Below are 27,786 nucleotides of genomic sequence, written 5' to 3'. Positions count from 1 at the left end.
AACAATTGAGCCACCCAGGCGCCCCAGTTTCTAGCCGTTTTTAAAATGGTTGTGACATTTTGTACTTACACCATTTTATACTTAATGAGAATTCCATTTCCAACATTTGGCTTCTTCAGACTAGATTTTTCCTTCTGTATGTGCATAATATATCACTGTAATTTAAATGGAATTATCTTGGAAATGAATGAGGTTGGGCATCTCTATTTGTTTTGTAACCATTTGGATTTCTTCTCATCTAAAGTATCTGTTGATGTGTTTTTCCTGTATTTCTATTATGCTGCTTTTCTTTTACCTCGGATTTGTGTTATGTATTTTTGACACTAGTCTTTTTGTTTGTTTTTTATATCAAATATCTTTTCTAATTTTTTTATTCTCTTTGTCACTTTTTTTTACAGTGTCTGAGGAACAGAAATCTTTATTTTTTTTTTAATTTTTTTTTTATTTCTTTGACAGAGAGAAATCACAACTAGGCAGAGAGGCAGGCAGAGAGAGAGGAGGAAGCAGGCTCCCTGCCAAGCAGAGAACCCGATGCGGGGCTCGATCCCAGGACCCTGGGACCATGACCTGAGCTGAAGGCAGAGGCTTTAACCCACTGAGCCACCCAGGCGCCCCAGAAATCTTTATTTTTATGTAGGAGTATTTACCTATTTTTCCTTCTGGATAATATGTCTTTTTTACGAAATCTTTTCCTCTCCCAAGTTGATGAAGTTATTGTCCCATATTACCCTCTATATGTTTTATAAATTTGTCTTTCATATTTAAATCTTTAAATTATATGGATTTTTATCTTTGTGAATTGTGACAGTGTCCAGTATCATTTACTTTTTTTTTTCGAGTGGCTACTGAATTAACTCAGGCTATTTAATTGCAAGTTCATGGTTTTTTGCAGACCTGCTTTACCTCCTCTGTTGTATGTATGTCCATTTAAGGGCCATTTTGTTCCATTTTTCCATTTATTCTGCATCAGCACTGTATTAATAATTTCTGTATCTTTATAGTAAGTCTTAGTACCTGCTAGAAAGTATTCTTGTATCTTGTTCTTGCTTCTCAGTGTGCTCTTCCTTGGCCTTTGTGTGCTTCAATGTAAATTTTATAATTGGCTCATCGATTCCTCTCACATTTAAAACATTTAATTGCATTGAATCAATGGATTTATGATTTGGGAAGAATTGCATGTCACTACTATTTTCAGTTTTTCAATCAATGAAGGTTATATTCAGCTCTTATTTAATATCTCAATACAATTTTATTATTTTCTTTGTAGAGGTCTTGAACTTCCTTAATTTATTTTTAGGCGTTTGATACTTTTGATGCCAGTAAAAATCATTTCTTGAAATTTTCATTTTCTGAAGATTTCTTGTTCACAGTTAGAGAAGAAATTTATTTCTGTGTAGTTTTTATAATTAATAAACTTGACAAATTCTCTTACATACCTTAAAAACAAATTGTTGATTATTTTGGATTTTCTACACACAAAGATGTATAATCTACAAATAATTATAGTTCTTTTCTACTTTTCCACTTCTTATACCTTTACTTGTCTTTTTCTTCTCTCGCTTTAACACAATGGCTAGAAACTCTGGTAAAAGTATTGAAGAGAAAGGTGACAATAGGCATACCTGCTTTGTTTCCAGTCTCAATGGAAGAACCTTCTATCCTTTCACCAGCAGAGTTTTTCTTGTTTGTTTGTTTTTGGTAGATAACATTCAGCAGATTTAAAAAGTACTCCTCCATTCCAAGAGTGCTATAAAGTTTTTATTATGAATGGATTTTGAATTTTATCAAATATTACCCAGTATCTTATGATTTTTGTACTTTAGTATATTAATGTACTAGATTTCATTAATTCATCTTCCAACATTGAAACAATCTTATGTACCTGGGATAATTCAACTTGATCACGATTCTTATCAGTTTAATACATTTCCAGATCTTTGGATCTTGGCATATACATTACTTTTTTCCTACCTGAGAATGGTAACTTGGCCTTCTTTCTCTTTTGTCACAGATTTGTTAATTTTATTGCACTTTTCTTCAAAGAATCAAATTGCTGGAAGGTCATTTTTTAGTGAGTAAGCCCTGGAAATAATTCTTAATTCTTACGAATAATAAAATAAAAATATGATATAAAATAAAATTTAAAAATGAAACTTTAAAAATAAAATTTTAATTTATTTGGAATTGTCATTTAAACAGAGGTAAAAGATTTCAACATTTTTGCCATCATAATTTTATTATTATGTTTTGATAGAAAACTATTTTGGTTCAATATCCTATCAAGGCTTCAAAATATAGATGTGGGGACTTTTCAGCTCTTAAAGCCTAGATAATTAATAGTCAAATAATTAATCATTAGTTAATTATAACCTTTTAGATCTGACATTTTCTTCAAAAAATGTTCCAAGATGTTTTATCTAAGAATGCTATTAAAAGTTTGCCACATTAGATAATATACTTGATACTACACTTGATTTTAGCCAAAAGGCAAAGAAGCAATACTATATCAGATAAAAGTTGATCAAGCAGTATCAGTGCATTCTTAATTTTAGTTATTTTTAAGGAGATAAATAAAAAATATAAATTCAAGTTAAATAAATCTCCTATATTAAGGTTGAGGAAATGATATTTAACTTTCTTGCCAGAGAGAAGTTATCAAAGAATATAAGAAACATATAAGTTCACTCAAAGATGTCCCAAACTCATTAAGAAAGGTAAATTTGAGCATTAATAGGAATAATGATTTCAATGAATTAAAACATAAAATTTTGAATCACTAAATTCTTCTCCTGAAACCAATATTACATGTTAACTAAAAACTTGAAATAAAAAAAAGAAAAAAAAACTCAAAAAACAAAAAACAAACTAATGCCAAAACACAAACAAAACATTTCAAATTTGTTTTCATCCTTGAATTAGCATGATAATAAAAAAGATTATTGGCCATTTTTGGACTATGATAGGGAACCATTTCTTATTTTGAAAAATGGTAAGTAAAGGAAAACCGTCCAACCTTTTCTGCCTTTATCCTAACTTTCCTATACAAACCACACTACCAGGTAATCAAATATTGGTTGAGGAGAAGTTTATCTTTTTAAAAGTATTCCAAGAAGAAATGATGACTGAATTAGAGTATCACCATTCTGTAACATTTAGTTAATTAATGGATCTATACTTGCCATTGAGCACCAGTAGCTGTAAACACGACAAAATGAAAGACAGCCAGACATTATAGATCTCCCTTGAACATGAATCAGGTCAGATCTGTAGGGTGAAAGACCAAGTTACAGGCAATAAAAAGACAGAAGAATTTGTTAATTGCACTGTGAGTACGCAATCAGCAAAAACTCATTTTGGTAAAAAGACCAGGTTTCTTCAAAAAATAAGATTCACTGAAAAAGGAAGTGGGGAGGAGACTATGTAGATTAAAAGAAGCTTAGAAAACATTTTAAAAAGAAAACAGGAAAACCACGCAAGTATTCATGTACTAAGCGGATGTCAGTGATAACCCAGGAAATAATTATCATAAATATTAGGAAGGTGGTTGCATTTAGGGTTGGGAGGGTGTTGGGAAAAGAGAGGGGTAAAATGGAGGTCTTATGAGGTGACTGGCAAAGTTTAATTTCTTGACCTGGGTGGTGGTGATAAGAGTGTCTGACATATAATAATTTATTAAGCTATACATTTATTAATTCTGTTGTCTGTGCTGTGTTTAAAATTTATTTTTTAAACTGGGTGAATAAATGTATTTGTGATACAATTTTCAGAGAAGATGCTTTGAAATGTTCAACTTCTGTAATAAAGTATCAATTTATCAAGTGGGTAAACACAAGAAGTCAAAGTTGACATTTTCAATATTTATTAGGAAGGCTGAGGCAACAGCCTTTTTATACAGCACAGTCTGCATAAGCTATCAAGATACATCTTGTATACAATCACAAAACCAAGACATATTTTTACATAGAGTAAAACTCAAGACAGATTTACAAGCATTTTTAATACAATTCTCATGTATTTCAATTCAATTTCTACAACCTTTAACCCAAGATTTTCTATTTGTTTGTTAGCTTTTCCAGAGAGATTTGGGTAGAACAGAAAAGAACACATTACCAAATCACCAACACGGCATGCAACATGTAGTTAGAAACAAGACATATTTCCAAGTACTTTATTTTTTATTTTGAAATCAATTTTATTTGATTTTTATTTTTCCAGACAAGTTTTTTTTTTTCCATCAATATCAGATGTGTTTTTGTTAGGATATTAGCACACACATTAATCAGTAGTGGGAGCACCTGAGCACATCACCAACAAATATACAGACACAATCAAACGATAATCATATTCACATGCTGAATGCCAAATGAAATTAATATTTCAACTTTGTCTATTTTACCAAATGTATAGTTATGTACAGGGTAACCACTTAAGAAAATGCTCTCGATCTACATATCAGATAAGGAATCATTCGATTAAATGATTTTGACTTAATGGGTAACTTTAATAATGACAACAACATGGAACGTACAGAAAACATCAATGTGTCGTATTCAATGAGAATATCTGTTTCACTCATTCAGTTTTGTCTTACATCAAAGGCAAGTAATTATTAAAGAGACAGCTCACAATGATTCGTCGAGCTTTCTTTCACTTCCATGTCAAGTTCAAAAAGACAGAAACTCACTCTGTCACATGGAGAGTTATAAACATATATATATATAGCTGTAGTTGGCCGCTTTTGGAATATTAGACATTATAGCAATGAAAATAAGCTTTTAAAAATATCGTTAGTTATGATTTAAATAATAAAGTAAAAAAATACTATAAACATCTTTATGATATCTTAATGAAATGAAACATCAATCAAATAATTTCTAATAAATTGGGCACAATATAGTTCAGAATTTTATTTTACTTCACATGACCACCGACCTATTGTCATTACCACTAACTATCACCACTACCGGCACAACCATTCCTAGTTAAGTATCAATATCAGCTGGTTACCAGCTATAATAGTCCCACAATATGACTATTTTAATGTGTGCGATCCACAAAACTAATTCCACTGATAAGCTGAAAATATGCATTTATTTGTATGATTAGTTACAATAGGGGCACATTAAGGAACAAAGACAATCACTGCTCCTTAGTCTTGGATACTGTTCTTTTCAACAGAAATGGTAAAGAAAGAGTTCAGAGTCACCAAAAATCTTCTTAACCTTAAGTAAAAACAGGGGGAAACACCAACTCCTCATTTATACCATTACCTATGTCTGTAATGACCATTCTACAAATCCCTGTCTTTTATAAAAATTCACTCTGTGCTTTTGCTTCTACAGCCAGAAGTTTCTTTAGGACCACGTTTTGAACCAAGAAGCAACTCCAGTTTCTGATGACTCAATGAAGTCATAGGGAGAAATTAAGATGCTTTTTGAGATATAGGTGTTGGAATTGGACTGATCACATATTATTTAGAGATTACAAACTTTGTCATCGGTAGGATTAAGAAAAAAAATGATCCCCCAAAAATAAAAGAAATGAAAAAGTGGAAAATTATGTGCTGTGATATATACAAAAAAGTAAAAAACACCAAGAGCCCTATTCGCAATTAAAAAAGAAACAGCTTTGTTGTAAGAAGGGTAATCGGCATCATCCAGAAGAAATGCATTTGTTCGAGGATCAGTGTTGCATAGAATAATTCCCGTACAATTTAGGATTTTGGTCAGCTGCAAACTTGGCACACTGTGGCAGGATCTTATGCTCTCTGAAGGGGGATGCTGGTGCACAAAAGTGAAGCCCTGTCATTAGCTCTCTTGATTGACCTGGCCCCATCACTGGTTCCTCGGAACAAAGGGGCACCAGAATGAAGAGACTCCTGCCCTTTCAGATAAAATAGCTACCAAGGGATGATCTGTGTTTTGGTGGCACCTCATTTGTGTTACTGTAAAAGAAACTGCAACTAGAATGAAGTCAAACCTACTGGTCATACCTCTCATGCATACCTCTGGATGTGCATGGCTGCAGAAGAGGGTCTGTGGTGAGCCAGGGTTTCCTTTGAAGGGTGAATAGCAGAACTTTTTATGTCAGAAAGAGATCTTCCTGAATCCTTCCCTTCCCCAATGATGAGTGATATTACAAGCTCCCTAAAGTGCTCACTTCTGCTGGAAATATCCATAGCAACCATCAGCAGATCTAGTTGTCTCTAAAAATAAAATCCTAGCAGTATCAAGTTTTTAGCCATCCCTTCCCTGCATGCTTGTTGTAGAGCTGAATCTATGGTAAATGACACTGCATTATCAGGGAGGACAGGTAAAAAAAAAAAAAAATAGAGGGAGGAAAAGGGACTGTTTTCTTCCTTGGATTGGGGAAGAGTGAATTTGTATTTCTTTAGGAATGTAATAAAGATATATAGCCTGGAACTTATTAGAAATTGTTTTATTTTCAGTGTTTTCATTTAATCAATTCCTCTCAAATTTAAAGTATGTTTTTCTTTAAAAATGAGAAAATTCCATATCCAAACAATGTAGTTGGAGATGATTTCTTGAAATCCACTAAAACCTCACCTTTGAATGAAGCAGCAGCTTTCAAACTCAGAATTCTCTGAGGAGCAATTTATTTTAAGGTAGGATATGGGAATAGTATAAGATTGGTATGATTCGTTTCATTGATAATACCCCAATTTGCAAATCATTTTGATTTAATTCTTCACCTTTTCTCAGGTTCAATTCGAGTTTGTATTTTAAAGAAAAACCATTAGTTTTGGACTGAATACACTTCTTTTATCTAAGTCAATGCTTACCATCGGTCTGGAGGATGTTTTGCATATGAAATTTGAAGAAATAAAGAGCTGCATAATAATTATTCCTCACTTTATGTATAAAACTATATCTGAAAATGTGCTTTCTTTTTTTCCTTACAGTTCACTTGGTTTGACCATCTCAACATCCCATTAGGAAGGCCAGGAATAGGTAACTATTTTTATCCTACAAATAAGAAACTGGGGAAAAGTGACTTTAAGTGACATGTGCAAGGTGATACAGTCAGTGGCAGGACCAAGGCAGAAGCCAGGCTTTTCATCCCAGCCGAGTGCATTTCCTACAACTCCTATCTACTTCCTTTGTCTATACTATTGGTTGATGTAGAAGCGGATGTTGCATTTTAATGACCTGGACATTGGTCCCTTTATTCCATACTAATAAAGTAGCTCAAGATATATTTTAATCTCAATATAATGTTGACTTTCACTTACTTTCCCAATATCGATGAACTTGACCACCACGATACAGTCACTAATGGAGAAAAATGGAGCACTAGGAAGAACTTGAGTTTGGTGTCAGGGTTTTTGTCATATCATCAGTGTGCTAAGGACAAGAAAAGCATCATGGAAGAGCAGGAACTGACACCAAGTTAATTAATCCATGTCACAGATTAATATGATTTGTTTGCCAGAGGAAGAATTTTCTCTTTCAATTTCAAAGGAAATATGTGGAATAACATTTATTTGCAATTCCACAAAGAACAACTTTTCAGGCTTCCTGGAACATACCATTTTAATCTATGTTCTTTGGTATGTACGTTGAAAATGTATTGGCTTAATGGCCAGTTAAGGAGATTTTGATGTCTTCAACCAAGGTTCCAATATTTTTGTGGGGCAACATTCAGTGCGAGCTAGTCATGGCCTTATTTCTAGATAAATGTAATTCCATTTCCACTTAGTATTATCTTCACTCTACATCATTTCGAATTATACAAATGTGCTTTTACGACATGAATTCCAAGGTTGGTATTGTTTCCGCTTGTAACATTTAGACAGAGAGAAAATCTAAAAGCCATAATTTCTCTATCTCCAGGACCCTTTCCCTCTGAACACAACCACCTCACTTCTAGTTTTGAATGCGTCCTGTAGTTGTATCCTATGTCAGAATCTAAAAACAGTAAGTCATCTGACAAAATACGATGAAGCAAGATCTTTAGCTTTCTGAAAACTCAGATTTGTTACATCGGTTCTTTCCCGTCCACCAAGGTTCTTTTGCATAAATGATGAACTTTGTCTTGCATCAGGAACCATATCAATATTCGAGCAGCTGCCCGTAGCTATAGTTCAACTCTGCTCAAAGATTTGTGCCTTAAGTAATCAAAATAGTGCTCACTCTTTTCTCTTTTTCTTGAAGCAATCCAAGGACTCAAAGCTCTTTTTGGGGGGTCTCCAACATACGAACTTTTTGAGTTTTCTTTCTGTGTTCCACAACAAAACATTCACAAAGCTTTAAGCATGTGTTTGCCTGTGGCTCCTCCTCTCACGTTTAGCCCTAAAGACATTGTAGAATCGTATCCAATTCTAGTCTTGATTTGAAATTATTTAGAGCAGTTTCTATACCCTGAGCAGATACAGTTCTTCAATGGGTTTGAGTAGGACTGACCAAAAGTTTGTGCCAGTTGACTATTCTTTTTCTGAGATCCACTTTGTCAAGCCAGATACAGGCTTCGCCAATCAAGGTCTTTTTCATAAACTTCCCTCCATTAGAGAAAAGTAAAATCTAGAAAAAATAGCCAAAGTTATATATACTTGCATATATTTTTCAGACTTTTTAAAGGACACTTGATCATCAAAGACATAATACAAACAAGAAAGGGTGAGGGGAAGTAGCAGCTATATGTGTAAGAGAACTAATCTTCAAGATGTCCTCAAAAGGTGTGCAGAATATCAATTAAGTCACACCAGCCTTTCCCAAAGGAAAAGACACAACCTGGAGGAGATGGGAATTTTAGATGACATGCATTAGCAGCTAATTCTGACTACATTTATGCTTACATGAATTTGGAAATCGGGAAAGTTTCTCAAAAGAGTTTTGCTAGGAACATTTTCTGCTAGTTTATGAAATATTAACTCAAATACAAAATTATTTGAGTGCTGAATAAATAAGAGTTCACGAGGCAGATAAAATGCAACATTAATTTTATTTAACATTCATTTACTGGTGATTCTACTATGGTATGCTCTTCCAAGATGATCTGTCGTATGTAGAACTTAACGTTAGCTGAACTGCCATTGGATCTCAGATTCAAGACATTTTTTTTTTTTCTCTCAAATTGGAGTTGAAAGGAAGGTGGAGAGCATTAGTGGTGGTAACCACGAATCCTTGACAATTCTCTCTTGTTCTCTCTGTTTTCAGAGTCTCCTTTAGAGAATTCATCTTCTTTCTTGGTTAAAACCTTACTTTTATGTTTCTGACTTCAAAATCTGCATTTCTAGTTATGACTGTCTCATCTGGCCTCTGGTTTTGGGATTTCAGATGACAAGGTAGGTTTTCACTTGGATCCTGCTTTCTCATCAAATGTATCATGTTTCAAACAAATGTGTGATCTTTCTCCCTCGAGGTCCCCCCTCCAACTACTTAATCTCTGTGGATGACACAGTTGTTCATACAGACTGCAAGGCATCCTTTACTTCTATTATTATTATTATTATCTCTTTCCACTCTAATGTTTGTAAGTGTTCTCAACAGTTTTAGCTTGGTAATATTTCTTATATTTGTCTTTAGTGTAGGCCCTTAAGTGCCAGTATCATGGTTGTCTTCTTCCTCTATTTTTTCATCTCTTTCCTCCTGCCTCCTTTTCCCTCTTTCATTCCTTGTCCCTACATCTCCTGAAGACACACACTGTGTACCAGCCTTGTATGGGGCTGTAGAACAAAGAGCAATAAAAGCCAGGCCTTGCCCTAGAGAAGAGGAAGGTATGGAAGCAGTGACAGGTAAGTATATAAATGATTGTGTGGCACAGATCAGGCTTGACAGCCTAATAGGTTAAGCAAAATGTCATGTGAATGAAGTGTGATTAATTGCACCTGGGGGAGCCTCAGTAAAGGGCTGAGTTTACATTGAAAGATTGTGGGCCAGGGGGATGAGTGGGGAGAGATGGAGAATACTGAAGGGGACAACAATAGGAGCAAAACATTGGAGGCTTAACCTGATTTGCAAAGATTGTGGTGTGGCTGGAGCACAGAGTGTGTTGGGAAGTATACAAGGAGATGAGATTAAATCAGTACAATTAGAGCTCACCTTAGAGGAGTATGAATAAGGCAAGGTATTGGTGAGTCACGGAAGGGTTTTAATGGAACATGCTAGCCAGTGTTGTTATCTATCCATCTACCTGCCTACCTACTTGTAATTCAAGTATACTTCACATGCAGTGTTATATTAGTTTCAGGGGTACAACATCATGACTCAGCAGTTCTATACATGGTTCAGTGCCCATCACAACCAGTATATTCCCATCCCCTTCACCTACTTCATCCATCCCCCACACCTTCCTAGCCAGTGTTTTTTTGTTTTTGTTTTTGTTTTTTTTTAAAGATTTTATTTATTTATTTGACAGACAGAGAGATCACAAGTAGGCAGAGAGGCAGGCAGAGAGAGAGGAGGAAGCAGGCTCCCTGCAGAGCAGAGAGCCCGATGCGGGACTCGATCCCAGAACCCTGAGATCATGACCTGAGCCGAAGGCAGCGGCTCAATCCACTGAGCCACCCAGGCGCCCCCTAGCCAGTGTTTTTAAAGAATACCTCTGCCAGCTGTGTGATGGAATGAATTAAGAGGGCAAGACACAGATGGCAAGGAGGGCAGGTATACAGCTAAAATGATCTGAGTAACAGAGATGAGGACTCGAAGAGGATCAGTGGCAATGAGCATGGAAACAAACCTATACAAAATAAACTGAGTGGTCAGAAGAGAGACTTGGTAGCTAACCGGATGGGTGAATGAGCTGTGGGATTCTAAAGGACCCCTGGAAAGACACCTCTAAGAAATCATTAACATGTAAGATACCACAGACTGTATGATCAGTAAACATATGTTAAATAACTGAATGGAAAACAAATCCTGTACAAATAAAAGTTTTACAATAGTAGCAGTATAATATAGAGTTACCTGAAGAGAATGTCCAGCAGGACTGAGGCTGAATCTAAAAGTTTCATTGAATGAAGGCTCTCTATCATGTCGGCACACTCTCGTTTTTTTCTTGATCACCTTTTTCTGGGTGGAGATGTTCATCACATATATTTTTACATATAAATCTGAAAATAAGAATTCAGCTTGTGAAGTGTCCACGACTCATACAATTTTCTCTTGAAAGAATTACAATTGTATACTGGGAGCTCTCCTATATTTTACACAAAGCCAGCAGATTGTGCTTGATTTGTTTCAGACAGCATAAAGTGATTAAAAGATACACCAATTTTCTTAGCAATTCAGTTTTCCTGTTGCATGGTAAATACATTACTTTATATGTTGAGGAATTTAGCCAAAAAAGTAGTAAAATATCAACTTGTTTTGTAGAAGAGAAATTCTTTTTTTTTTTAAGATTTTAATTATTTATTTGAGAGACAGAAGGAATGAGCAGTGGGGAAGCACAGAAGGAGAGGGAGAGCAAGAGTGAGAGAAAGAGAGAGAGAGAGAGAGAGTCAGAGAGAAGCAGACTCACTACTGAGCAGGGAGCCCGACAGAGGTCTCTATCCCAGGACCTGGAGATCCTGAGCTGAAGGCTTGACCAACTGAACCATCCAGTTGCCCCAGAGATTAATTATTATTTTCCATTTTTCAGATATATTTGGTGTACAGCCCAAATTTTACTCTACATTTTCCAGATTGTTTAGGAAATATTCCTACAGAATTCCTAGATATATGACACAGCTCATTATCATAAAATTAGATACCTGGTAAGTGATCGGGAGATTTAAATTTATAGGTGATATTTCTGCACTGGAGAATCTCAACTATTAGTTGTTCACCATCTGTCTTCATTTCCTTCTTCAGTGCAATCTTGATTTCTCCCATTACCTGAGTTTTGACTGAAAGAATTTAATAAAAGTGTTAAGGAATATGAAATAGCTATTAAATGTTTAATTCAATCACTCATTCATACATTCATTTATTGTTTATCAAGTGCTGAACACCTTACTGTATCCTGTGGATACACAAATGAATAAAATACAGTCTGAGCCCATAAAAGGTATAAGATCTCTTGGGGAGACTGATAAATTACACACTTTCAGCAAAGTGTCTTAATATAATGACAGGCTAGTAAACAGGCAGGTATGGAAGAAATTTGAGTCAATAAGTAATATTTAACTGTAGCTTATTAGGTGAAAAGAGGAAACAGATGAGACTACAAGAAGAGAGATATCCATAAAAATAATATAATTTTAATATAATCTATAGAAAATCAGTCATGTGAAATACAGGAGTTGTTTGCTAACAATTTTTCATTACCAGGCTTGCACAAGAACATTTGCTACCACAACTAAATGTCATTATATGTTCTTTGTACTTCCTTTCTTTTCCTTTATAAAAGAAATAGCCAACAAGAATATAGTAATGAAACTGCACAAGGGAAAATACCATGAGTGACTAAAATGAATCCAATGTATTTCTCTCAAGAGTTTATCTTGGCTCTTTGTATCACTGAAGAAGATATTCATGCCCAGTCATGTCCTTTAATGATTCACCCTTTCCTCTGTCAATTCATATATGCACCCACTTCTCCAATCGCCAACAGGTATTTTATTTCTTATCCTACCCTGAGATAAGCACTCTGTTAGGAAAAATGGTTATAATGGTGAGCCAAAACACACATGCTTATTGGTTTTACAGCTTTTCCACCTAGCTGTGGGAGGAAAGACTTAATGATTGTTTTCATCAATAAATGTAAAATTAGAAAAAGCAGAAAGGTAATGAAATACAAGAGCGTGGTTCCAGAGAGCCTGCGGAAGTATTGCTTGAGCTGAAACCAGAAGGATGAGGAAGAGTTAACTAGTTGAAATAGATTAAGAACATGCTGCAGAGAGGAAACGTGTGCTCACAGGAGGGAACATTATGGGACTGAGGAACTAAGTGTATGTTCATGTGTTTATAATATATTATTAATTGGTACCATTGGTACCATGTTAAGAATTTGGTTCTTATATTAGGACAGTAGGAACCTATTGAAGGTTTTTAAGTTTGGATATAAATCACTTATTCTCAGACATCTTGGTTTCAGACTTCTTTTACACTCTTAAAAAAGTGCAGCGTCCTCGAAGAACGATCGTGTGCATTATAGCTATCAACATTAGAAATTTAATATTTCTAATTAAAATACAAAATTAGATATTCTAGAATATTTATTGATTCCACTAAAATGATAATAATATAAATATTTTAATAAAATAACCATATTTTCCAAAACAAAAATATAATGAGGAAAGCTGTTTCATATTTTTTTAAAATTTCATTAATGTTTTGCTTAATAAAGGAAAGCTGGATTCGCATATCTGTTTCTGTATTAAATCTAATTCAATTTGTTGTTTTAGTTGAAATATATGAAGAAAATCCAATCTCACACAAATAGCTGGAAAGGAAGAAGTATTTTAATATATTCTTTAGATAATGTTAGATAAACTAAAATTTGACAAGTGCTAATTTGTAGAGTCTGAAATCATATCAATGGACTTTTGAGCTGTTACTTTAAAATACACCAATATGGGGCGCCTGGGTGGCTCAGTGGGTTAAAGCCTCTGTCTTTGGCTCAGGTCATGATCCCAGGGTCCTGGGATCGAGCCCCGCAATGGGCTCTCTGTTCAGTGGGGAGCCTGCTTCCTCCTCTCTCTCTGCCTGCCTCTCTGCCTACTTGTGATTTCTGTCCGTGAAATGAATGAATAAAATCTTTAAAAAATAAAAAATAAAATAAAATAAAATACACCAATATATCCTGCTTTTTTTTTTAAAGATTTTTATTCATTTATTTGACAGAGAGATCACAAGTAGGCAGAGTGGCAGGCAGAGAGAGTGGGGGAAGCAGGCTCCCCACCGAGCAGAGAGCCCGATGCAGGGCTCGATTCCAGGACCCTGAGATCATGACCTGAGCCAAAGGCAGAGGCTCAACCCACTGAGCCACCCAGGTGCCCCTCCTGCTTTTTTTCTTAATCTTGCATTTTGAGTGGCTCTTTTAACTATGCCTGACTTGGTAACAGCGTATTGTTCATGTTGGAAAATACTGGTTCACTGAATTAGGCAAGCCTTGTTGATACATTTCATAAAATATTTAATATTTAATATCACCACGAATATCATCAAAAAGGTCTTTGAACAGTGAAAAGCTCCAAGCTCAGAAAGGCAGATACAAGTTTCCCAAAGTTTTATTTTTATTTAAAAGCTGAATTTGTTAAAAAAAAAAAAGCTGAATTTATCACTGACAACTATCATCACTTGTCTTTCTTAGAGAGACAAACTCACTTTGTTAACTGTTGAGAATAAGTAGCATTTGTCTGCCAGTTATTCTTTTTAGCAACAATTATATTTCTTATTAAAAGGCTAGTTCAGCTTGCAACTCAAAAAAAAAAAATACACATACAGGTTTCCTCAAGTCAATTATCTTAATTTGGTAGGCAACAAAGCACTTTAGGTATATTTCACATTTTGTCACAGAGAATTAGAAAGACATGTACTTAAGGGTCTAGGTTTAATAACAGTAATTTCAACTTCCTAATTAAGGATGGTCTTTTTTTTTTTAAAGATTTTATTTATTTATTTGACAGACAGAGCTCACAAGTAGGCAGAGAGGCAGGCAGAGAGAGAGAGAGGGAAGCAGCTCCCTGCTGAGCAGAGAACCCATGGCTCCATCCCTGGACCTGGGATCATGACCTGAGCCGAAGGCAGAGGCTTTAACCCACTGAGCTACCCAGGTGCCCCAAGGATGGTCTTTTTTTTTTTTTTTAATTTAAAAAAATTTTTTTTAAATTTCTTTTCAGCGTAACAGTATTCATTGTTTTTGCACCACACCCAGTGCTCCATGCAATACGTGCCCTCCCTAATACCCACCACCTGGTTCCCCCAACCTCCTACCGCCTGCCCCTTCAAGACCCTCCAAGGATGGTCTTAAATGAAGCTGACATTTTCCTTATGAGTGAGTGGTGGTTAAAAATAAATAAATACAGTGACTGTTAATATAGTTGGTGTCACTGCCTTGTTTTGTGCTAAGTCCCCAGCAGGTTACGGCATCATTGCTTTTGCATTATCAAGGTTAAGTTAACCACAGTGAAAAGGTAAATAATATCTTAGTATATTTAAAAAAATAATTTTGACCTTGTGTATGCATGTAAACAAAATATAGAATACAGACTATAGTTGAGTAATCTTTGAGAGGAAGGTAAAGTAACAAAAGCATTATATGCAAAATTGTAAATATATTAGATGGTGGTGATTTAATTCTTTTGACTGAATTTTGTCCCATTTTGGGGACTTGTTGTTTTGATGAATTTCTTTTCTGGATTAAGTGTTTGATTAAATTAATTTAACTTTTTATGCCTGGATGTACCCAGACATGTTGAGAAATAGCTATTAATACCAATAAGTAAGGTCCAAAAATACAGGAAACCATCCTCTACACTGAAACACAAATATTCTGGATATAATCACATCATAACAGTTTAGCAACCAATGATTATAGATACTTCACAGCAGTTAGATGTGAACTTTACTCTCAAGAAACTCAAGAAAATAAATTGCAAGCCAAGGATTTTATATACAGTTCAACTGTCTTTCAAGTGTTAAGCCTATAGTTTTAAGCATAGAAGAACTCAGGAATTCTATACAAAAATTGATTCTCTGAGAAATACACCAGGGATGTATTTCATTAAGCCAAAGAGAAAACTAGAGAAACTTCAGCACAAGGACTGATGGTGAGTATTTAACATATTTAACTGTAGAGCTAAGGCTAAAGCAGGAGTGAGGACACCGGCGGGTGGGAGAACAGCATTTGTTATGTATTCTGACAGTATTAAGAACAAAACTAAAAATAGATGGATGCAGAAGGGAGAGAAAGGGGAAAGTCGAATGAGATTATTGATTTTTGTATAGGTAACAGGTACGTAACAAAGGATGCAACTTAAAACTGGCAAACCAGATAGTAAATGGTGAAGTAAGAACAAGAATTATAAATGGTATATATAAATATCTATATATATGTAAAAAGGAAATCATTAAAACAAAGATACCTTAATTATGGAATTTTTTTCAAATTAAAGACACCAAATGGAAAAAGAAATATAATAAATACACACAATAATTATAAAACAAAACACGGAATTGCTATCAAAGGTATCGATCATATCCATAAACATGACTAGGTTTAGGCTAGCCTAAATCTAAATCTAAATCACAAAAATAGGCTAGCCTATTTTTAAAAAAGACTTTCAGACTGGCTCATAAAGCAACTTAACTCTATGATAAAATTTAGTCTTGGTTCAAATAGTGAAAAATATAGCAACCAAAAGCATACTAGGTATATGGAAATGATAAAAGAGTAAGGGTTGAACTGTTATTATCAGATAATTTAATTTAGGGCACAATTCAGTCAAGAAGACAAAAGGGGGCATTTGATCAAGCTAAGGATAAATAATTCCTAATGAAGATACAACAATTATGAGGTGTATGTACCACTTAAATAAGACCAAAACTACAAAATGACATATAAAAGTTATAAGGAGATGTGTGAGAATAATAGTAAAAGACTTCTATACAATACTCATAGTACAAGACAGGCCAGGTAGACCAAAAGAAGCAAAGACATAGAATATTGAGACATTATAGTCAATAAAGCAGATCTCATGTACATTTATTAAATACCACACCCTGATAATAGAGAATATATATTTTTTCTCAATTATATATGGAATATTCCCAAAATTGATCACATATTGAATTACAAAGGAGATATCAGTAAGTTCTATAAAATGAAGATATTACAAACATTGATCACACACAAAAAGTTTTTTTTTTTAAATATTTTATTTATTTATTTGACAGACAGAGATCACAAGTAGGCAGAGAGGCAGGCAGAGAGAGAGAGAGGAGGAAGCAGGCTGTCTGCAGAGCAGAGAGCCCGATGCGGGGCTCGATCCCAGAACCCTGGGATCATGACCTGAGCCAAAGGCAGAGGCTTTAACCCACACCCAGGCGCCCCCACAAAAAGCTTTTTAATTGAATAATTCTTGGGTGAATGGCAAAAATACAATGAGAAAAGACAAGAGTTCTGAAAAATAATGATAATGAAAATAACTCCGTGTCAGAGTCTATCAGAATAATAAGTAATATTGAGAGGAAAATGTCAACTTTAAGATTGGCAACCCTGTCTCATCGCTCAGAAGATCTGAGTTTTGGTAGAATCAGGAAAAATGTCCTAGGCTCTCCCATTTCCTGGAGCTCTAAGATGGAGTAAGTGAAAAACCTAATGCCGAGACTATCTTCTCCTGGGAATAAGACGTATCTTGGCTTGGTGGAGTGAATGCCAGCATTAAAAACCACACTTAATCAAATTTCAAAAGGTAGAGCAAAATCTCATCAAGCAGGCCAGCAAACTTGTATGTGAATCAGCACTCTTGTCTTTCCTCCAAAGCCATACAGAAGCAGAAAGAACACCATCTCTCAAACCCACACCTGGGATGAGGGGGAAAAAGAGGATACTAACTATACCGGTAAGGAAAGAGCCACGGAAAATTCACTCCCACTATTCTGAGCCAAAACAAGTTGTGGACAGAACCGAGGACAGTAATGAGCGTGCAGGAATAAAACAGCAGGACGGATCTTTTTTCTGGGAGAAGTTCACTTTTATAGGTCATATTCCTCTTTTATAGCCCTTAAAACCCCACACGCTAAGCATGTGGTATTTGTTGTTGTTTTCCACCATCTCCTATGGGACAAAGGTAGAATTAAGCTTGCTAATTACAGTGCTCAAATCATCACATTGCTTGCTTCTTTCTTGGAAGGTTAAATTCACGCTCTTCACAGTATGGTTCTTGATAATTTTCTCCTGTTGGAAGACTGTTCCAGCTTGCTCTTTAATGTTTCTATTAAAGGAAGAAATGGACAGGCCCGCTGAGATCACGTTAATTGTGAGTCATCGCTGTCCATCGTGACTTTCACACGTTCAAAATGCCTTTGTCACCTGGAGTGGCAGCGGGATAGGATAGCACAGAAACCTCCCGTGCACTGTCGCCACAAGGGGGCAGCAGCTCCGGATCAATAATCAATCCTACTCTGAGAAGACATTTGTCCTACAATGGGATGCATAACCACGAATTGAGACTAGAAAGAAGGGGAAAAATAGAAGAGGAAGGGATGAAGGGATGTTGGGAGCATAGTTCAAAAATAAGATGACAAAAATTGGGTTATAGTGCTAAAATACAAATATTTGTATTTGTATTTTAAGACTTAGTGAATTAGGAATACAATGGAAAAAAGTTGAATAAGATAGAAATCAATACTATTCACAGAGAGTGCAGAAAGGCTTAGGATACTATACAAAGGAAAAGAGAGAGAAGAGAAGGTAGAAAACAGTGATAGATACGTGGAACTGAGACATATGAGGCAATATAATTGATGATTCAGAAAAAGGAAATTTGAGAGGCTAGAAAATTGCATCTACTTAAAATATAAAGGTATTTATCTGAAGTAACAGAAGAGTAAACCTGTGGATCAAAGGAGTATCCTGTATTCCTGGAAATACCGATTAGGTGATACACTGATATATCCCCATTTAAGCTACTTCAAAAATAAATAAAATCTTAAAAAAAAATATAGAAAACATTTTTAAAGGGACCAGGGGAAGAAGTCCCCTGAATGAGTACATTGATAGACAAAAAAAAAAAAAAAAAAAAAGTGGCTTTTCAATAATGTTTAAAAGCCTGTGACAGAGGAAATAGAGGTTATACTAATGAGAGAAAGAAAGGAAGGAAGGGAGGGAGGGAGGTCAGATGGAGGGAGAAGGGAAGGAGGAAGGAGGGAAGAGAGAAAGAAAAAAACTTAAAGATGAAATCAAAGAGGAATGTGGAAGAAAGTGGAAGTATGCTGATTTCCTTTAAGCAGAGAGTTAATGAAACTTAAACTTGAAATATGGTACTGAAAATCATATTGCTCAATTTCCTAATATTTCATTTCTGCTTCTTAGACTTAGGGAGACCTTTAATAAATGAATAGGATAAAATATTTATTGAAATTAAACTATTCCATTGTTTTCACCATGACCTATATCCTTCATTAAGTTAAAAAAGAAACAAACTTTATAATCATTTTTTGACAAAGACCATGAATAACTGAATTCTATTAAAATTGTTTGTGTCCTTCTATCTCTTTAGCTGAAGTGCTCCAACAAAGTATAACTGTCAAATTGACTTATTTTTATCTTGCACAGCTTTCTTCTTTCACACTCTCTGTGCTTTATTCTCCATTAAGATATGCAGTGCTCTTCTCACTTTTTTCCTCAGAAAAAAAGTGTGTGTATATACACACACACACACACACACACACATTATCTTTGAAAAACATGTGTAAGTCATTTATACCCATGCTCTATCTATACCTCCATCTGATTTATATTTTTTAGAGAAGAGCGTTTTAAGAAAACATGACCATTAACAGAACACAATAATTCTCTTACAACAAGAAATTAGGTCACTATAACCCCCATTTTATAGGTATAAACACAGTGGCTTAGGTGTTTTAAGTAACTCGCCAAATGGCTAAGTGTTTCAGGCAGGACTTTAATCTACATCTTCTGATTTTAAGTCCAGCGCTCTATGCTCTCAAGAAAATGTTTTATTTTCTTATACAGTTTTTACACTTACTGTGATGAGCACTGAGTAATGTGTAGAACTGTTGAATCATTGCAGTGTACACCTGAAACTAACATAACACTATGTTAACTATACTTCTAAATAAATATATAAATAAACAAACACATGTATGAATAAAATAATGTTTTGGTTTTTGGAGAACAGAAATGCTCCACATCCAACATGGGGCTTGAACTCAGGACTCTGAGATCAAGAGTCACATGCTCTACCAACTGAACCAGCCAGGCACCCCATACTCTGGGTTATTAAGACCAGAGCGAGGGGGCACCTGGGTGGCTCAGTGGGTTAAAGCCTCTGCCTTCAGCTCAGGTCATGATCCCAGGGTCTTGGGATCGAGCCCCGCATCAGGTTTCTACTCAGTAGGCAGCCTGTTTCTCCCTCTCTCTCTGCCTGCCTCTCTGCCTACTTGTGATCTCTCTCTCTGTCAATAAATAAATAAAATCTTTTTTTAAAATAAATAAAATCTTAAAAAAAAAACATAGCTAGAAGTTATTGTCCACGTGTATACATTATTATATCAATTACATGGGTTGTTTACATTAAACAACAAAATGGCAACAACTAATTCCTGAAATATTCATAATTGTATGAGATCCTATGGAAACCATTTGAACATACAAAATTATTTTAAAAAGTGACCATGGAGGGGCGCCTGGGTGGCTCAGTGGGTTAAAGCCTCTGCCTTCGGCTCATGTCTTGATCTCAGGGTGCTGGGATTGAGCCCCACATCGGGATCTCTGCTCAGCAGGGAGCCTGCTTCCCTCTCTCTCTCTCTCTCTGCCTGCCTCTCTGCCTGCTTGTGATCTCTGTCTGTCAAATAAATAAATAAAATCTTAAAAAAAAGTGACTATGGATAGACAAAATCTTTTTTTTAACATTATCATATCTGAAATACTAAAGGGCACAATCGTGTAAATCGAGGTTAACTCTTTCTCAGAATTCTAAGAAAGCTATTGCAACCTGAGCAGCTTTTGCCAATGCAAGATCATGTTAGGCAAAAAGTTTCTTTAGAGGTATTTTTTTAATTAACTGAAAGTGAATAAAATGTAAAAAAGAAAAGAAGGGAAAAGGGCGCTCTGTAAAAGGAAAGTTTGTGTAAGGGGAAAAAAAGCATAGAATGAATAAAATTCTCTTCGACACTTCGGTTTCCTTGCAAATTTTCATTAATAAACACTAGGTACCAATGCCTCAGGTCACGGGTACTGGCTAGTGAAGTCTGAATTGGTGTTAGGTAGGATGCATATTTAGCTCTGAGAGTCTGTCGCCTCGAAATTTGTTACTTAGCTCCTATCACCCCATTCTGAATCTGAGCAAAGTCTAAAGTAGAATCGACGTGGAGTTCAAAACCAGGAAATCTGGATGGCAGGCTGGCCGTTAAATAACTCTGTGTTGTACTTCCTCACATTGTAAGGTGATGGCATATAATAAGATCATTTATGAACTATTTACAATGTCTCAGCTTTATAGGATAACAAGTTTGTGAACATTTTCTGATATTATCTAAATAGGATTTAGTCCTGGCCCTTTACTAAACATCTTTTATTCGAAATAATATTTTCTGTTTACTCAGGATTTCTAAACCGAGCCATTACAGAAAGTCTTATTAATGTCCTAACACCTGTTAGCAGCCAAGATAGGGATGTATTTTCCCTCATGTATAATTGTACTTTCCTTCCTTTCAATTGTTTCTTTTCTCATTTTCAAGTCTAAACATTGAATTTTTTAAATGCTAGTTTAATAAATACATTGTTATATATATATAATTCCAGTATCGATCTCTATCTATATATTGTCAGCACAGTGCCTGAAATGGTAGTTACTCAATGAGCATTTATACTTCTGTCACAACAATGATACAATGAAGGATCAGTTCTAGAAGAAACAGACAGTTACACTTCACAAGCAAATCTATGCCCTTTGGTCAATTGCTCAATTTATTGAGAGTAAAGTAATAAAACATCTCAAGATATTCATATGAGTCAATACTTTTGAAATAGAAATTTCTCAAAAAGAGAGTCCTTTTTCCTCTTCATTGAGCTTGATAGAGAGAGGAAGCAAGCTCACTATAATTTGTTCTATTCACCACCCTTTCTCTGTCATTTCCAACCAGGTATATTAACCCCACCCTACAGTCCATAATAATTTTACCTTCCATGTTGAAATTATATCTCTCTCTTCCAAAAATTCAAGGCAGTACTTGATAATTTGTGACTTAGTACTCAATAATTATCTGTAACTGGCACTTCTCTTTTCTTTACCCTACGTCTTGAAGTAGCAGGGAAAGCTACTGGATCTTTCGCTATGTCTGGTAACCTTATTTGCATCGAATGTTCTTTCCTGGCAAATCATTGTTTCTCAAGCCATTGATAGGTTTTAAACTGAATTCTCAGAAACATGTCTTCTGAGCAAAGGTTCTTACCTCTTATTTCATTATATGTAGGATTAAATAGAAGGGGTGAAAAACCACAGGTTTTGAAGATTTATCCTGGTAATTTAATGTTTGAAAGAAGGAAGCAAAAATGGGACTAATTTATTTAATTTTATACTGTATTAAACTCAGTTCCTATTACCTTCACTGTAAGATCTCATGAAGTCGACTCAACTCATCATCTTGCTCAGACAATGAAAATGACACCATGTAGCCAGCTCCATTGATTGCCTGACAATTTTCCACCTCTATCTCACAGATGACTATAAACGCTTAGATCTAGAACTTTCTACTAACACATACGATACTAAGGAATTAGAGAATTTCTGCGACAGGATTTGTAAAACACTTTGTGATCAGATGTAAATACGTAAATCTTTTTACAGTAAAATTCAATGGAATGGTTTTCAAGAAAAGATGTTTCTTCAAACCAAACATACCTCCAGAAATACCATTTTCTACTCACAGTTTACGTATACACTAATCCGTAATTAAGAGAACAATATTATAACACTCCGAATATGAATACCAATTAAATAATGCAAACTTCTGCCATAATATCTCATTTTTCCTCAAGCATGTGAAATAGAAATATTACTAATTTCATTTTCAAGAAAGGAGATTGTAAATTTTAGGTAGACTAATTTGCCAAAAATCACATAGCTAGATTAGATGTTTCCAGCAAGACAGTCCAAGATTATTGCCAAAATGGTCATAATCCATTAAGTGATAGTGATTGTGTGCCAAAATTTTGTGCAGGTTTGTGAGCACACATGGGGAGGGGGGAAGGGATGGGATTGAGGGGACTCAAGATTTATGGGGAAGTTATCTTGGAAAGACAAGGAACAGTCAAGAAAGGGAATAAATGCTTACTAATTTCCTATCCAAAGCCTTAATTTATGACTAAACTTCTTTTTTTAATTAATTTATTATTTTTTTTATAAACATATAATGTATTTTTATCCCCAGGGGTACAGGTCTGTGAATCGCCAGGTTTACACACTTCACAGCACTCACCATAGCACATACCCTCCCCAATGTCCATAACCCCACCCCCCCAACCCCCCTCCTCCCAGCGACCCTCAGTTTGTTTTGTGAGATTAAGAGTCACTTATGGTTTGTCTCCCTCCCGATCCCATCTTGTTTCATTTATTCTTTTCCTATCCCCCAAACCCCCCATTTTGCATCTCCACTTTCTCATATCAGGGAGATCATATGATAGTTGTCTTTCTCCGATTGACTTATTTCACTAAGCATGATAACCTCTAGTTCCATCCACATCATCCCAAATGGCAAGATTTCATTTCTTGTGATGGCTGCATAGTATTCCATTGTGTATATATACCACATCTTTATCCATTCATCTGTTGATGGACATCTAGGTTCTTTCCATAGTTTGGCTATTGCGGACATTGTTGCTATAAGCATTCGGGTGCATGTGCCCCTTCGGATCACTATGTTTGTATCTTTAAGGTAAATACCCAGTAGTGCAATTGCTGGGTCATAGGGTAGTTCTATTTTCAACTTTTTGAGGAACTTCCATGCTTATGAACTAAACTTCTTATTACATGTAGGGAGTTACAATTAATTTGAATGGCAGCAACAATGTATTTGATTTATTGAACAACTCTTGTGTAACTCTCTACAGTCTTTAATTGCAAGTACTATGCCTTATTTACATCCTTGTCTTATTAGCCCACAGAAAAGGCCTCTAGTCCCTATTAGATGCTTAATGAATGAATTTATAAAATATCTCGCATCTTTACAGCAAACCTACAAGATAAATATCATTTCCACACACATCTGAAGAAAGAAATTTCTTAGGTCTGACTCAATCTTCCCTCTAAAGTAGGCTGAGGCCACCAAATTGAGATATTTTTTGATTTTTTTCTCCTATAGTTTCACCCAAAATAAATGCTTTTATGTCAGTTTATGAATTTCATTCTCTGTTTAGGTGTATATCCAAGCCTCTATTATTCAAAGCTATGCAGTGATATCCTAATACATTTTCATGTCTCAGGGCTTAGTGGGGACTGAGGGAGGAGGCATTTTGTTATGTTTTCATTAATTTTTTTTCCATGGGAGATGAGTTCTGTAAGCTTTCATTAAGTCCTTTATTTGAAATAACCCAGATTCAAGGAGATATTTTATACAATAAGGCAAGCTTTCTGGCCTAATATGATTTAAGAGTTCTATGAAAGTAGGACAAGCCTGCACATTCTCTCTGTTCTGTTACATAAAGAAATGCCTTCTTTCTGAGACAAAGCCAGAAAGAACATAATTTTAGGAGGAAAAAATAGATTTTTTTTTCTGATTGATCTTCAGTGTTTTTGGCATTTTTTTTTTGTCCTTTTGGTACACGTTTCTTAGTATTCATTTCACTGTGACTGAAAGTAACCAGAGCTCTTTTTAAAAATGTTTAATTGAAATCTTCCTATTATCTTGTATGAGACAAAAAAAAAAAAAAAATAGAACTTCTGCTATTAGAAAAGAAAACCTGAAACTTAAATGGACATCACATTTAAAATGTTTGCAGTTTTAAAATTACTCTCCAAAGTCTCACAAAAACAAATCCCAGAAGGAGTGAAATAGGAGAGCTCGTCAATGGAGTAAGTAAGGTTGGTGAAGTTCTTTTTCAGAGGAGAGTCAAGTACAAGAACACCATCCTGGTCTCCTGAGTCCGCAAGACCTTGGCTACACTCTCATCTACCTTGTAGATGAAAAAGATGAAGTTGCCTTGACCTTTGATCTAAAAGTAGGCATGTTAAACCCCCAGGAACAGTGGTGGACCTATGTATATTCTCCCAATATAGAGAAGCATTAGCACCAAAGAGTAATGGATTTAGAAAATAAAACCAGATAATTGAATAATGGTAGGGAAGCCAGGAGCTCCTGTGAAGAAAAACAGTTTGTGTAAGAGTGTGAAACTACCAATTAACTACAGAACAACTTCTGACTTCTCACAGGAGTGGAAGGTGACCAGGAGGCCAAGTAACCTCTGAATAAACCTGTGACTAGCACCCGAGGTGTTAAAAGAGGGTCAATGGAAAATGGCAATCAAATGTTTAGGTTGGCCCACCAAGTTATTTATGTCATCTCTCTCTTCTGTTCTTGAATCAGTCCTAACACCCTTAACATGGAGTCATTTTGATTCTCCTTTCAGTTTTCACTGGCTCTTTAGTTTTTCACTTTTTTTCCCCTACTAATGGAACATATAGGAAGATCCTATAAAAGTCTTCCTTGATCCTATTTTTTTCCCCAGCTATCACTTTATCTTCTTTGTGGTTAACTGCGATGCAAGTGAAAAGAACAAACTAGAATTCCACCTCAACTATTTATTCTCAACCCACTTTTGCTAGATTTTCTTTTATGTCTCTCCCCTCTTCATTAGTCTTACACTGCTTTGCCGGGAGAAGAACCCTTGAACTCTATCACCTGGATTTCCTCATCCTATGCTTCCTCTGAGGTATCCTCATTTGCTGGCTTGATTTGCAGAGACTGGTGCCTTGCTACAAAGGCTAGAGCTCCTGCCCAGAATCTCTTGTATCATGGCGGTCATTCTTGCTGGGTTCTGGTGACAGACTCCCTCCTCACACCTTGCTCAGCTCAGGGGTAGGAGTGGCTCTTTCCTGTGGCCAGTTCTTCACTCTTTCACCTTGCCTTGGTGGGTTCCTTTAACCTCCCCCACTGTGCACACAGTCTTTTCATTAAACTCTTTTAACTACGCCATTAGAATGTGTCAGCTGCTTCCCTCTAGGGCCTCATGGCACGTCAGTTACTGCAGATTAAGTTAGACCATAATCCAGGGTTTTGTTGGGTTTTTGTTTTTAAGGAGAAATTGTCTATCCATGAAATAGACCCACTGATTTGTTCACATATATTCCTGGGCTTCTGTCTATGTGTTGTATTCTCTGCCGCCGTTCCCTTCATCTCGCACAAATACCAAACTCTTTCTATTCTCACATCCGAATACCTAGCAGGGTAACTTCACGCTTGCATCAGTCAGGATAGATTAGGTTCTGTTAAGTAAAAAACACCACCAAGGGGCGCCTGGGTGGCTCAGTGGGTTAAAGCCTCTGCCTTCAGCTCAAGTCATGATCCCAGGGTCCTGGGATCAAGTGCCGAATCAGGCTCCCTGCTTGGAGGGAAGCCTGCTTCCTCCTTGCTCTCTGCCTGCCTCTCTGCCTACTTGTGACCTCTGTCTGTCAAATAAATACATAAAATCTTTTCAAAAACAAAACAAAAAACCCCCACCAAAATAGCAGTGATTTGAAACTGAAAGTCGCAACATCCTAGGCTGATGGGACAGTCCCCAGTCTCCCTCTCTGCTATTCCTGGAAGAGAAGTCCTCAAGTCTCATACCAGCAATTTAACGCTCAGTCTGGGAATGGCGTACAACATATCCAACTGCCACTCATGGGCTAGAACAAGTCAAAGAACCCCTTGTGCCACAAGGGAGCCAAATGGTCTGGGAGTCAGAGAAATGGAGGTTATCAGTGAGTAACACTAATGAACACCAAAGCATTCTTTGCTCTTCTTACTCAAAGTTGACTTGGATATTAGAGGTTCTCTATTATTTTACACGAATGTTAAAATAAGTATATTGAGTTCCTCAAAAATACTCAGCTGGTAACTTAACTGAAACTCTATTAGATTTCTATTCTGTAAGAAACATGGAATGACTCTATGTTTAGCCAGAGGTTCTTTTATGCCCTTTAATAGAGTCCTTAAGTTGCTTTTATTTTTCCGCAGGTATCTTAGTTATTTTCTAGTTAACTCCAAGATACGAAATTATGAACGTTTTGATATTATGAACAATGTTGTTGTATATTTATGTTTACTTACTGGTGATCTATAATAATTCTTATCAGTTCTAACATTTATCTGTTGATTCTGTCAGATTTTCTACATACATATGCATTCAAATTGAAATCTAATAATGTTTTTTCCCCTTCAATTGTTATACCTCTTACTTTATTTTCTTCCCTTACACATGAGTGAAGACCAATGCTATGTCAAATATTAGTAATGGTACTGGACATCCTTGAGTCTGATCCTCAAAATCATGCACCAAGGGGCACCTGGGTGGCTCCGTCAGTTAAGTGTCTGAAATTTGATTTCAGCTCAGGTCATGATATTAGAGTCATGAAATTAAGCCCTGTGCTCAACAGGGAGTCTGCTTGAGTTCTCTCTCTCCCTCTGCCCCTGCCCTCTTCTTGTGTGTGCTCACTCTCTCTACCCAAAAAAAAAAAAAAAAAAAACCCAAAAAACAAATTACTCCTATTAGTAAATTGATTTAAAAGTATACATATAGGGGCGCCTGGGTGGCTAAGCAGGTTAAAGCCTCTGCCTTCAGCTCAGGTCATGATCCCAGGGTCCTAGGACTGAGCCCCGCATTGGGCTCTCTGCTCCGCGGGGAGCCTGCTTTCTCCTCTCTCTCTGCCTGCTTGTGATCTCTGTCTGTCAAATAAATAAATAAAAATTTTTTTAAAAAGTATACATATATATAATCTTCACAAAATTCAGGTTGGGCCCTACCTTCCCTAATTTGCTAGGAATTATCAAAAATAGGTGTATATAGTAACTCAAGTGATTTTTCTTCATCTATATACTTTTATTATAACATTAATGAATATATAAAACTTACTTATCTATCATTTTGTCATGAATATAGTTTTCCAATTCTACATTATTA

General features: G+C 35.7%; 1 protein-coding gene across 4 annotated transcripts in view; it reads right to left on the bottom strand.

The window, feature by feature from the left end:
• Positions 1 to 3,890: 3,890 nt before the first annotated feature.
• The window catches only part of PCLO (piccolo presynaptic cytomatrix protein), a 439,326-nt gene continuing 415,430 nt past the window's right edge, over positions 3,891 to 27,786 (bottom strand). For all 4 annotated transcript variants that reach the window (XM_046020420.1, XM_046020422.1, XM_046020421.1 and 1 more), the window contains 3 exons: positions 11,711 to 11,845; positions 10,926 to 11,071; positions 3,891 to 8,540 (listed from right to left, as the gene is read on the bottom strand). In XM_046020420.1, coding sequence (XP_045876376.1) covers positions 8,400 to 8,540; positions 10,926 to 11,071; positions 11,711 to 11,845 — 422 coding nt within the window. In that variant the 3' untranslated portion in view covers positions 3,891 to 8,399. The remainder of the gene's footprint in view (positions 8,541 to 10,925; positions 11,072 to 11,710; positions 11,846 to 27,786) is intronic.

The sequence above is a fragment of the Meles meles genome, chromosome 10 (assembly GCF_922984935.1).
Source record: "Meles meles chromosome 10, mMelMel3.1 paternal haplotype, whole genome shotgun sequence".
NCBI classification, from domain to species: domain Eukaryota; kingdom Metazoa; phylum Chordata; class Mammalia; order Carnivora; family Mustelidae; genus Meles; species Meles meles.
The sequence above is the reverse complement of the archived record's forward strand: the minus strand, read 5'-3'. Positions and strand labels throughout refer to the sequence as shown.